General features: G+C 39.7%; 1 protein-coding gene across 1 annotated transcript in view; it reads left to right on the top strand.

Moving 5' to 3' along the window:
- Positions 1-1,426: 1,426 nt before the first annotated feature.
- cntn3a.1 (contactin 3a, tandem duplicate 1) overlaps positions 1,427-13,967 on the top strand; it is an 81,110-nt gene continuing 68,569 nt past the window's right edge. Inside the window, exons 1-2 of the mRNA XM_034144588.1 lie at positions 1,427-1,944; positions 9,664-9,807. Of these exons, the coding sequence (XP_034000479.1) occupies positions 9,753-9,807 (55 nt within the window). The 5' untranslated portion in view covers positions 1,427-1,944; positions 9,664-9,752. The remainder of the gene's footprint in view (positions 1,945-9,663; positions 9,808-13,967) is intronic.

Consider the following 13,967-nt stretch of genomic DNA (forward strand, 5'->3'; position numbering starts at 1 on the left):
TATGAACTAACAAAGACATTTTTTTTATTTTTTATTATGCCATACCACATACATGGAGTGGAAAAAGTTCTACAAAAAGAAGGTTATTTAAGTTGAAATGCCTAACACATCACTTTTCGTGTGACTTTCAAAGCAGCAGAAGGTAACCACACAACAGAGCTCCGAAGAGGCTTCTGTTACAATTAATTGGCAACAAATGCTAGACAAAATGTAAGTTGAGTAACTATAATAGTATCTAGTAGCTTTCAAATGTATAGTCATTTTTTCCTTGTTGTAAAAATAATACAGTGCACAGTATAAAGGGTTGAAAAGGGGCTGCTGCTATCTCTGTGGCAGTCTTTTTCAAGTTATTAATATGCAATTTTGCCTAGGTATATTAACACTATTTGATAGTGCTGTGACACTGCTATTAAAACAATAACTAAAATGTACAGTCATGTTAAGTACAATGTTGACATACTTGTACTTATGTATTTCCATGTTATTGTACTTTATACAGTATTTCTACTTCACATTGTGTGGCACCTGTCGTAACTAGTTACAGGTAAAGGCTCTGCACACCTGCTCAGGTGTTCCCAATTACTGATTAGTCCTTTAACCACGTGTGTGTGTTGGGTGGGGCTAAACTGTTAATTACCTTATGTCACCAAACTATATAATGCTTACTATTAAGATGGCTACTGTAAAACAAGGGAGAGAAAGATGTAGACAACAGATGTGCATACACAGTCCTGAGAATATCTTCAATTAGACAGCATCAGTAAGTGTTAACACCTGTGTGTGGTGACTGGTTTTGGAAGAAATCATTTACTATTCATAATTTCAGTGCATTTTATGATAGGCTACTATTCATGTAAGATGAATAATGGCAAACTGGAAAATGTTCTGATAATTAGGCTTCCGTGCTTTCTTTACAATATTATCCAAATATCCCATACGACATATTTTCTATACTAGGCAAAAGAATAAAGGAAGGAGCATTAAACACAGAATACAATTTTTCAAACTCAGATTGACCTCAACATGTTCACTGGTGTCAAATTGAGAAACTTCAAACACATTAAATTGTTATTCAAGTGAAAGGTTTAATGAATTAATAGTACAATCTTTTTTTTAAAGAATGTTAGCAGTGCTTTTACCTGTAAGATATTTGTATACTGCGGTGTGGATAACTTTAACGAGCTTTCTAATAATTAATCCACCCAGAATAATGAAACGTATTCATTGTTGGGCTTTGATTTCTTAGAAAGAAAAACAACCAATTACACGAACATTCCAGATAAGGAGGGTGATTTATTGTTAAGGCTTTGTTTCGTGATGACTTGAGGATGTGAAGAGCGTGCTGTGAACCTGCTTCGTGGACACAAAAACCGGAACACTACTGTACCCACAGTCTCCGATGTGATGCCCGATGTGCCACTGCCTCCGCGCGCAGGCAATTACAGTCCTGCTATCCTGTGTGGACTCTCGGACGTTAAGACTGAACCCCGTTGTGTGAGCACTTTCTGCCTCTCTAAAGATTCATACAACGACATTTAAAACCTTCTCACCGCAGACCTTTACGCTGCAAGCCACGGCAGCGTGTTTGGAGCAGCCTGGCGGCGGTGCGAGCAGGACTGCCGGGGTGCCCTGAGTGAACGTGCCGGGGACAGTGTGGAGGACCGGGCTGCTAGCAACTACTCGGACTCTGTAAAACAGCGAAGGAACCTGAGGGTGGAAAGAGTGTACGCCTTATTTTAAGGTAGCCTGCCCTCAAAAGGCAAAGAGGAGAGTTTGGGGCCATTTCTACGAGAGCAGCATCCGCACTTCGAAGTGACGAACTTCACTGTCGCCGTGGACTCGATGCTGGGAGCTGCTGGGCTGAAGGAGTGAGGAGATGCGCGGTGTAACATGGATATCCGAAAAGGGATAAATATCAACAAACACAGCAGGGAACATACTCAGGTAATTAACTACAAGTGTTTCTCGTGTTTATTTTCTGTATAAACGATATGTTTTGATATTATTAACACAGTATTGCTTGTTTCGGTCTCTGCAATCATCAGGCTGCTCTTAACCGTCAGCCCTCAGAAACTTCACTCTCACAGCGAACATAATTACTGTGAAATTGTGTAAAACATTCAAGTCATTTACAGAGTAATATCAGAATGAAGGTTATTTTCTTGTGGGTTTTTCAGACTATACTATTTATTTATGTCTCTCTTGGGCAATAGTAGGCAGCACACACACAGCCTTTTAATAAATGTCCAGGGTGAAATTGCACGTCAAGGCATATATTAGTGTTCATGCCTTATAGCCATGTGTCAATTGGAAACTAACAGGTTTGAAATGCCTATTCCCAATTGGTTTGTACAATTTCCACACATCCATTAGAGATAATAACAATCGTTGTGTCCTATTATTGCCATGAACATCATTTATACCATGCATATATTCTGCAAGAGGGCACAAATCCACCTATTAATTCTTAATTTAAAAGCTCTGACGGAACTCATTTGTTGCCAGTTATCAACATGGGGATTGGATTCAGTCCAGTCTCATCATCTCTCCTTTTCTTTGATTGCACCCAGCTCTGAGCCTGATTGCTGATCAGATGGCTAAAGTCCTTAAGCTTGTGTCTCTGTTAGAAATGGCTTTCCTCATGAAATCAAGTGAACACATGTTTGAGAGGGAGAAGCATCGCACGTTATGATTCTGCTATTAAGTAAATTAGAGGTGGCTTAGGATGAGTTTCTTCTGACATTTAATTCTTCTTCGTCACAACATCTTTACAGTTGGTGTCATTCTTTCCTTTGTTTGCAAGGAAGTCTCAGTGTTGTTAACACTTTGTTTTGTTTCATGTTGACATAATGCCAGCTGGATGTGCCCTGGGCATAACTTTTTCTACCAAAAAATGTGGTTTTAGTCCTTACACAAATACTTCTCTGGAGTGCAGTTACTCTTCTAACCTTCAGTATCCAAGTGTTTGGAGTAGTAGAGCTACTACACATCTCCTTGGGGAAGCGTGCATGGCTGGACACGTTTCAGATGATGTCACTGGTTTAGATAGAGCAGGAGGGTGTAACATGAAGTTTATAGTACCCCACTGAGCGGAGCCTGGAAAAACAGCACACAGACTCAAAGGGGTTGATGCAGGTAAAAAGTTGTGAATCCGGAGGACAAAAGTTTGGTTTGTTTTTTTACAGCATTTAACCTAACAGGGAAGCTTAGTAGGATCCACATGGCTCCTTCAGAAATTGTTTTCACTTTTGTGTTTTGCGGTTGATTCAAAACTAAAGGTATCCAGCGGAGTAGACCACCACCATTTTACCTGCAGAGCAGAGTACATTTTATGGTTATCAAATTTTGAACAATGATTTTTGTGACTTTATGTGTACAAACGCCTGACTTTCCCCAAGGGGATAAATAAAGTTCCATCTTATCTTATCTTATCTTTAACAAACTAACTAACTCCAACTAATTCACCCAGCCCCCTTGCCTCAGTGATAAATAGGGGAAAAACTTGCTGAGATACAAAGCAATTTGATGAACAAAACAATCAGCAATAAATGGATGCCATACGATTACTTTACCGAGAGAAATACACATGTTGACAGCATATACAGTACACACCAATATGTACATATGCAAACGCTTTAGGCCATTCTATAGTAAAAAGACAGAAATGATTGCCTCATGTTTTTATCAAAGGTTGCAGAGCTGAGAGAAGAATTGTATCGGATCCTTTCCGACACAATTCCTGCTTGCCAGGTCAAAAGAGCCAGCATCCTCATTATAAAAGGGTTTAAATATAACTTTTTGCAATAACAATGCAATGTTGTATTGTCTTTTGTTGGAATTGTGATATATATATTTGGTCTCAACAGAGCAGTGTATGGGTCTGGTGTAATATCACAGCTCTATAGAAATAATTTTTAAAATATCGGACCAGAACTTGATAAGTTTAGGACAGGATCAAAAGAGCTGTCCTAGTGTAGTGTAAGTTAGTGTCTGGAGTTTATACTTAACTTTTGCTTTGAGATAAGTTTCCCAGCTTTCCATAAGAATTGTCACGTCATGGTCCTTTTCCTAGGCTTCCTTAAAATACTGTTTGGAGACTGGATTTATGCTTTAAAAAGATTCACAAATCGAGAGGCAAGTCTCTTTGAGTCAGGGTACTGCTTCATCTTTGTGACTCTTTACAGTACAAGCTGTAAACGGAACAGCAGCAACACAAAACTCAAACTCTTTGCTTACCTATTGCCTTTAAATGTTTATAATTCACAACCACAATTTGTACTTGGACTGAATACAGATTGTTCCTCGAAATCAAAACTCCTCAGTACTTTGCTACATGTTTATTTTTTCATTTCTAATGCACACCAGCTCAGTGGGGTATTGTAAATTCACGATCCAACCTCCTCCTTTTCTTGAATCAGCAATATATTCAGACATATCCACCCATGGAAGATAAATATCATGTAAATTAAAGGCAATTTAATCCGTCTCTTCACATTATATATAATGTGTTACTCTGCTTTCGCTCAGCTGGATTTCTTTTAGTAAGCTCAGAAGAGACAAACATGGAGTGATATATATGGGAAAACATTTTGTACTTGTTATTTGTCAAGTTTTCACTTTAGAAATGAAAAGTCAGTTGATGTTTGATTGACATACGGATGTTGTTTTGGCTTATCTTGTTGTAGGTGCCTAATATTAGATTGTCATTATTAGATTGAATAGATTGTTGTTTTGAATGGGGCAACAGTTTGTATGTTTTTTTCATCTTCCAGACCTTTCGTCGTTATTATCCTTCTAGTTTGTATTGAAATATTAAGACTCGGTGCTCAAAGTGTGAGAGGATCCTTTTATTCCTCACAGTATTACTAGCTTAAGGTTATAGGCCTTAAAATGGCTTCACGTTATAACTCCTAGATTCCACCAAAGTGTTGCACCAAATATTTAAATCTGTATTTAAGAAACTATTTATTGGCAGACTCTTAAATCCAATTGGGATTCTTAATTAGTGCTTGAGTAAAGGCAGGTGCACTGGAATTGTCAACCACTTTCATTCAGAGCTAGCAAGAGCAGTATCATAAATACACAATATGTTTGCTGCAGGTGCCTAATTAGAGTGATTAAAATCTAGGCCACTCCAGTTATATTTAGTTTATTTCCAATTAAATAAAAAGTTACAGTGATGAATCAATTAACTTACATCTATCACTTTTATCATTTTAGGGCATTGCATGAAGTTTAACCATTTTAGGGCATGAGTGCATTGCTTGAAGTTTAACCATTTAATCAATAATGCTTAAATAAAGGGTATTCAGAAACATCCTGACTGAATGTTGATGCATAGCTCGATAAGGGTGTCTAAATTATTACCATATTCTGTGCTCATTATGCGGAGAATTGGGCTTGGGGCGTGTGTGAAAGCAGGAAGAACCTTTCCACATACTCAGTTGATGGTGTCACAGGGGAGATTGGGCTGAGCGCTTAGTGGAGCGCCCCTGGTGTGGTCTGGAGAAATGAAGAAGCTGGCATGTGTTATGTCATGCCTGCGGCTTGTGTGCTTAGATCAAAACACCATTAGTCTCTTTGTCTTGTGCCACTATTTGAGGTACAAGCTTGGCTAGGGAATATGTTGGCTCTTCCTTGACTCCCATGGTGTGCCATTTGGGAGGAATATAAATATTGGCACTCTCAAAAGCTTAAAAGTTTTAAGCTCATTGGTTATGTGAGCATAGAATCTTAGAAAGCAGGATGGTTGGATGGAAGTTTATATCGTTTTGAGGTTTGCTTTTTCATGCCCTTTAAACATTTAAAGTACCGTTGAGTTCATTACTTACAGTCAGTACAAGCGGAAGTAACATCTTCAAAATACCTTTAGATGAAGTGTCAGATTTATTTATTCCAAATTGTACTAGACACTACAAACATTTATTTTGGGTTTGGATATTACACCTACACTTATCAAAGACCATGAAGTACTTGCAAACATTCAAAAGAAAATCACTGGATAAAAAACTCACACTATCAATGAATACAATAAAATAATAATCTTAATTTCTCTCTTAAGGGTACGTTTTAATAATTAATTATTATGTGTAAAAAAACGTGAATACTTTGATCTGATTAGGAGCTGATATCATCATCAGGGCCACTCTACCGCAGAGCTGCTTTGTGAATCTTTAAATCATGTGCGCAGTGAATCAAAGTGCTGAGGACGAGGAAGACATTTCTCGTACTCTACTACGAGTCTCAACTCGGGCACCAGCAGAAAATGAATTTTAAATGATGTGAGGCACTCAGAGCCGTGGAATGAACCTCACATGCAGGCAAACACTGATCGAGCCGGTGTCTGCAGATCAAGTGCAGTCACAGCTCAGGTGATTAAAGATGCAGCATTGTATGCCATTTTCCCCGGTCTTGTCTCATTCCTGCAGAGTGTGAGAGTCTCGCCTCATTCATGATTCAGAGCCTGGGGGTGTGTGGGTGTGTGTGCAGTGCTCATGCATTTTATCGTGAGTTTTATCTTCATCTGGACTCTTCAACCAAAGGGACCTGGAGTACCCCTCTATTAATACATTTTTGAGACTTGAAAAATTGATGGCAGAAATCGGGTGTAGTGGAGAGGGTTGAATCAGCTGACATCACTGTCAGTTACTATGGCTGACTGAACTACAATCTGTGGTTTATCAACTCCAGCTGCTGCTGTCTGGGAAGAAGAGGAAAAGACGTGTCACTTTGACAACACTGACATTTGGTGAAGTGCTTTGTCTCCTCAATTCTGAGGCTTGCCTCAAAGCAGCTGCATTTCCTCAACAGTCAAACAAAAAGATGTGTTCAGATTTATATCCAAGCTTTATTCTGTTCTAGTACATGGCTTTGATTTCATGTCATTAGCTAAAGTCCCAGTACACTAGGGAATTAACCCTGACTGCCCTCTCATAGTGCAGGCTACGAGGAACTGATCCATTGATAACTAGTTGATATAAATAATAGTTAATGCATATCAACTTTTCCTGAAGCACGGGTTGCCTGAGGTCAGCTTTCTTTGCCTTGTTTGTCAGGCCAATAGTCCAAAATCAAAATATATCCAATTACAATGAAATGAAACGGAACAAGCAGCAAATCAAAACATTTGACAGGCCTGAACGAGTGAATTCTTGGCATTTTGACTGATTGATAAATGTGTTAAAATGTTACTCAATAATCCTCAAAGGAAAATGTGCTGTAATGTTGATGTCTTAAAAATAGCCTAAAAATCATCAGGAATGACAGTTATTATGGTAACTTGACATTTGAGTCTTTTGCCCAACTGTTACGGGAAATATTACCCACAGATGATGAAGTCAGAGGCAAGATCTCTGAGCTGCACCTGACATTTTGCAGATCTCTGCTCATCACCGTGACTTGCTTCTAATTAAAATGTTTTGATCTTCCAACATCTACAGTATCACCGGCGGTTTGGCCCTCTTTCAGTAAACCAATGTCCGAGCATTTGAATTTGGTAGATACAATTTATATTCTTTCAAAAATTGACAAAGTACTTAAGCTGAAATGTCAGTTTCCTGGGGAGGAATATGAGGCACTCAACAGAGATAATGCCGCCCATCACACGCTACAGTTAAATCATTACCCCAAAGAAATATAATTTGTATATGTGTGTCATTTATCGGATTGATATTTTGTGTGTTATTCTCCAGCTACATCATCTGCATTTGTGAAACGAGAGGCTGAATTCGTCAAATGTATCACATCACTGTTGTATTACATTTAAATGCAGTTGAGTTACAAATTGGGTCAGGAAATGTTTAGGCTATGACATCACGTCATTCCGTCCTTGATCATATTACAATTTTCAACCACTGGCTTTTTTTCCGTAGATATGAAGGAGGGTGAAACTTGAAAGGCGAAGTTTGAAAGCCTTCCCTATCATTAACTTTCATCTCAGGCCGTAAACAAATGAGAGAATCAATTTAGGATGAAAGTAAGTCATTGGTCTTGTCACTACCACTTAAGGTAACAAGGGTAATTCATTTTACTGAAGAGGAAGTCAAATACTGCCATGGACACTCCCGGCTCCTCTAGCCACCATCTCAGGGCTGAGCGTCTTTGGATCAAAAGGCGGTCCTTTATCCCCCACTAACCTGCCGTCTGATGTCTCCTGTAGAGATCAAGAGAGTGCTGTTAGAGTCCAACAGATACTTGCTTTTATGAATGTGGTGTGTCAATGTTCACACGTCCCGGTCATGTTCGCTTTTGCTGCTGTTTTGTCAAATTGCAGCAACTGTTTTCCAAGCAACTTTTCCAAATAACATGGCATAATGTGAAGTTGGAATAAATTGTTTTGCTCAGTTTCTAGGCTCCTGTTTTTCATTTAAACAACATCGTGCGGAGTAATTTATTCAGCGCATCTCTCACAATTATTTCCTCAAAGGAGGAGCACTCCAAAAATATCCAGGAGCTCAAGAAAGGATTTCAAGTCTCTCTGTTTTATTATTAAAAGCCAACATTTACTCATGACATTTGCATCCTAATAACTGCAAGATAAGTTGGAGCTAGGATGACACTCTAAACCCAATCTCCATAATGAGATGTATAGGGGAACAGTGTTACCTTTTAATGGTTTAGTATACGCAGAAGGAAGAGAAGTGTAGGCGACTGAGACACAGCTGATATATTCACATAAGCATCAGCATGCTCCGACATGCCTTTCAGTGGTGTGAAGATAAGAGGCCTGCAGATAACTGGGAAACTATGAAAGAGTAATCTTTCTGTTGTCTCTGCTTTTTGGCACAGGCCTTTTGATAGACTATACTGTATGTTGCTATTAATTTTTTTCTCATTAATTTCAGCCTGCTGACTCTGCCATCAGTCAGTTAAATGTACCAGGGAGGGAGTCAGTCTGAGCAGAGACGATGGATAATTTCCTCTCTTCATCCTCCTTCACTCCATAACCAGCCTTTCACACGCAAACATGTATATGCTGCTTTATCATAAAGGATCATAGCTATCAAAGTATAGGGGGCGTTAGAGCATTTTCGCAAATAAAACATCATTGTTTATCAGTGACGGGAGGAATTTGTCTCATTATCATTTCACAACTTTTTTTGGGGGGACTTCATTTGAGTCTTAGCAGGGATGAATTACGGTTAAGTCCTTGAGAAAAATCAATTGTGTGATTCTCTCGGGGGACCTAAATTGTTTTGCCCTGCGTACACTCATCTCTTCAGAAATACATAATCCCTCCTGCTCAGACGAACTGGAGGAGCCAGGACAGTTCTTTATCACATGTTAGAGAAGTGTCTGACCACCAGCTTGCTTTTTGTTTTGTCTCAGCAGGTTTGAGAACAAGCAATCCCTTTATGCTTCTCTTGAAGACAGGATCCCTATTATGCAATGTTAAGCACACTTAAGCAAACGCTACCACACAAGTGTTTAGAAGTGCTTGTACAACTCCTTTTCTGAACACAGTCTGGGTATAATCTATATCTGTGAGATCAAGAAACGGCTCTATCCCAATGTGACCTGAAAAGTGTTTGCAAAGATTGAATGTTATCAGATAATACATATATTAGTTTTTACCTTGCTTTTGTTTTGTATATTACAAACATTGACCCCCTCCTCCTGTTGTTTTCTAATGGCTTCCCCCCTTATTCTCTTTTCATTTGACAGAAACACCGGGAAAGTGCCGAAAAGGACAAAGCCAGGAATCTACACACCTGTGATTTGATGTGAGCTCGTATTGACCTGAGACTATTAAAATGGAGTTGCTATGGAAACTTCTACTTCTGCTGTCGTTGGTGGAGTGTATGGCAGGTAAGGCTCCCAAGCATACTTTACTTTTCAAGTTGTTAGCAAAGGGGTTATGGATTGTTTTTTATAGATTTGTTGGCATAAAGAACAGATGGCATTACAATTGTAAATGGAAAAGTAAAGGTGTTATGGTATGGAGCTCCCAAAGCTTTACTACAGTTTTACAAACAGTAGGAAATGTTAACCTTATTGTCAGCTCAAGACAGCCAACAATTCCTTCAGTTGTGCTTAGCAGCTATATCTCTTTTTTCCTGCCAGTGAATTATGTAGAAAGAAGAATAAGCCAGTCTTCTATCTATGAGAGACGGCCCCTTTTTTAGTGGTTGAATGTGCAGTCATTCATTCTAAAGAGCCCCTCAATTGTTACCCTCATCGAGATTGCGCTGGCAGTCGTGCCGATATCTTGTCATTGATCTTGCTTTTAATGAGACCTAATTTTCCTCCCTTACAAAATGTTCAGGGTCAAATGCTAGTTCTCTTCTGAATGTCAGAGTCTGAAGCTGAGAACAAGATGAATAAGGGTTTTGTCGCATGAGCACAGTTTCTTGAAGAATTAATAATCTTTCATGTTGCCTTGCTCCAAATCAGCAGCCCCTCCAAAAAGAATTAGAGTGTGTGCGTGCAAGCATGTGCGTGTGTGTGCTTGTAACGGTCATTGTGTGTGTGTACGACAACATCACGTCGGCACCTACATTTGCCTACATGGCAATTAGCACCATTTATCACTAAATCCAATACACATCAGTGGTTGTCTAATGAGGCTTTCCTCGGGGAACTGTGATTCACTATGGGATTAAGGATCTACACCACATGTCTGAATCACATATTATGTCCTACTTAAGCATTCTGTTAAATATACAGACGAGCAAATGTCTTCGAAATCGGTGGAAATCCTGCCACAAACCTGACAGATTTGTGATCAGACAACAGGAGAGCATTAAAGTCTGCGCCGCACAGCCATAAACTGTACTCCTGCAATCCTGAGGTGCAGAAACCACATTCAGGGTTATTTATTTAAAACAAATTAGTGCTTAACAAAGGAGCAGAGTGCAAACACTTTCTGGAAAGCATTGTGTTGCACAGCCCTTGCCTCACTCTCGAGGCGCACAGTCAAAGACACGGAGTAACCCAGCATTAATATTCAGTAAGGGGTTACATTACATATGCTCTGCTTGCAAGACAAGTATGGCGCAATATAACGATAGACCTCCAAAGCCTCTATTTTAGTATGCAGGCTTGCAATACTGGGTTGAGAAGCACAGTGTGAGGGAGTTACATTAGATAGGTGGTCCTGGCTAGTTTATTTATCCAGACTTGGACGTTTTTTTTGTTAAACAGTAGGCATTGGCTGTGTGGGAGAGCAGTGGGGCCAAGGGGAAGTCATTCCCATAGTGAGTTCATCGAGAGTTAACCAGCTCTACACTATCCCTCCCACGGGGGGTCTGAACGGCCAGAGACCGGGGCGTGTACTGCATGTGTGTGTGAATGAGTTAAGTTAGAGCAAGGGAGCAAAGAAGAGGCATTGAGTTAGGGCTTATGCTTTCCCCGCACGCACGCACACACGCACGCACGCACGCACACACACACACACACACACACACACACACGCACACACACAGCAAACCTCCTCGCAGAAAGCCACTTCCAGCATTAGATCAACAGTTCCTATCTCACAGAAGTGGTTTTATTCATACAGTCAGAACCATGTTGGTAGATCACGGTCACAAAGGTGTAACCAAGAAAACTCAATTTATTCTTACAGATAAAGTCTATAAGGATTGGAGAACAATGGAGCAACATCTGTTAAATTAACTCCCTACATTATTCAAAAAAACATTCAAATATATCAAAGAGATGTCATACAGCGATTTGGTAAAAGAAAATCTCAAATATGCACCTTCTGTGCTCTTGCTATAGAACCACTTGCTAAAAACATAATTAATTTGATGCAAATATTGATTTAAAACATTTTACGACAAGCTCAATTAATTTACATGCGTCTTCCTAAAAATAATTGGCAGCAGCAATCAAACTAACATCTGTTGTTACAACTAAAGAGCTACAATTGAGCAGAATTGGAAACAGAATGTTTTACAAATCAAGTTAGATTGCTGTTATGGCTTTAACCAGCAATCAGATGTCTTTTGCTTTCAGCTAAATTCAGAATGAATATGGGAGAAATGTTTCATGGTTAGTTAAATGGGTGTCAACAGTTTCAGAGAAGTAATGCATTTTGGCTCCCTGTCTTTGTGTTTGATGTTGTGAAGAGGAGCTGCTCAAGGCTGTTGTCTACATGTTTTCTAAAGAGACGCACTTTATTTATTTGATTTAGAACATTCTGTATTGGTTTGTTTACTTAAAAATGTAGGTTCATCGTGCTTAGTCTTATTTATTCATATATATATATGGTATGGACTTTCTTCTTACCAGGTAAATGTGTCTGCATGTTAACGTCTCCTCTTAGTATCCTAAACATACATTGTTTATTTTATTTTAGACATAGGGTTTGACTATAGAATGCAATTCAAACACAATATGAGATTGGGACCTTTGCTGGAAAAACATTTAGTACCTGGTCCTCTATACATTTCTATTGCATATCATAGCTTTAAAGGGTTAGTTCACATATTATACAGTACATGTATGTCTGTCTGAATACAATTGTGACATATCCATATGTCCATACTGGTTGTGAAGACATCTTTTTCTAAAGTGACGTAAGTGATTGGGGACAGCCTTCGTTCTGATTCAAAATTGATTGAAGTTTTGTATTCACTAATTCAACATTTTGAGTTGGTCAAGTACAGTGCATCCAGAAAGTATTCATACCCCTTCACTTTTCCCACATTTTGTTATGTTACAGCCATATTTCAAAATTGATTAAATTCATTTTTTTTCTCAACATTCGAGACACAATACCCCAAAATGACCAAGTGGAAAATGTTTTTAAATGTTTTTTGTAAATGAATTAAAAATAAAACACTCAAATATCACATAAACATAAGTATTCACACCCTTTACTCAATACTTTGTTGAAGCACCTTTGGCAGCAATTACAGCCTCAAGTCTTCTTGAGTATGATGCTACACGCTTGGCACACCTATATTTGGGCAGTTTCTCCCATTCTTCTTTGCAGATTGTCTCAAGCTCCATCAGGTTGGATGGGGAGCGTCGGTGCACAGCCATTTGCAGATCTCTCCAGAGATGTTCAATCGGGGTCAAGTCTGGGCTCTGGCTGGGCCACTCAAGGACATTCACAGACTTGTCCTGAAACCGCTCCTTTGTTATCGTGGCTGTGTGCTTAGGGTCGTTGTCCTGTTGAAAGGTGAACCTTTGCCCCAGTCTGAGGTCCAGAGCGCTCTGGAGCAGGTTTTCATCAAGGATCCCCCTGTACATTGCTGCATTCATCGTTCCCTTGATCCTGACTAGTCTCCCAGTTCCTGCCGCTGAAAAACCTCCCACAGCATGAAGCTGCCACCACCATGCTTCACTGTAGGGATGGTGTTGGCCAGGTGATGAGCGGTGCCTGGGTTCCTCCAGACATGATGCTTGGCATTCAGGCCAAAGAGATCCATTTTGGTTTCATCAAACCAGACAATTTGGTTTCTCATGGTCTGAGAGTACTCTAGGTGCTCCATGGGGGCTTTCATGTGCCTTTGGCTTCCTTCTGGCCACTCTACCATACAGGCCTGATTGGTGGAGTGCTGCAGAGATGGTTGTCCTTCTAGAAGGTTCTCCAATCTCCACAGAGGAACACTGGAGCTCTATCAGAGTGATCACCGGGTTCTTGGTCACCTCTCTGACTAAGGCCCTTCTCCCCCGATGTTCAGTTTGGTTTGGGCGGCCAGCTTTAGGAAGAGCCCTGGTGGTTTCAAACATCTTCCATTTGCAAATGATGGGACGTTCAATGCTGCAGACATTTTTCTGTACCCTTCCCCAGAACTGTGCCTTGATACAACCCTGTCTCTGAGGTCTACAGTCAATTCCTTGGACCTCATAACTTGGTTTGTGCTCTGATATGCACTGTCAACTGTGGGACCTCATATAGAGAGGTGTGTTATTTTCTAAGACATGTCCAATCAATTTAATTTACCGCAGGTGGACTCCAATCAAGTAATAGAAACATTTCAAGGATGATCAGTGGAAACAGGATGCACTTGAGC

The sequence above is a fragment of the Trematomus bernacchii genome, unplaced genomic scaffold, assembly GCF_902827165.1.
Source record: "Trematomus bernacchii unplaced genomic scaffold, fTreBer1.1, whole genome shotgun sequence".
Lineage (NCBI taxonomy): Eukaryota > Metazoa > Chordata > Actinopteri > Perciformes > Nototheniidae > Trematomus > Trematomus bernacchii.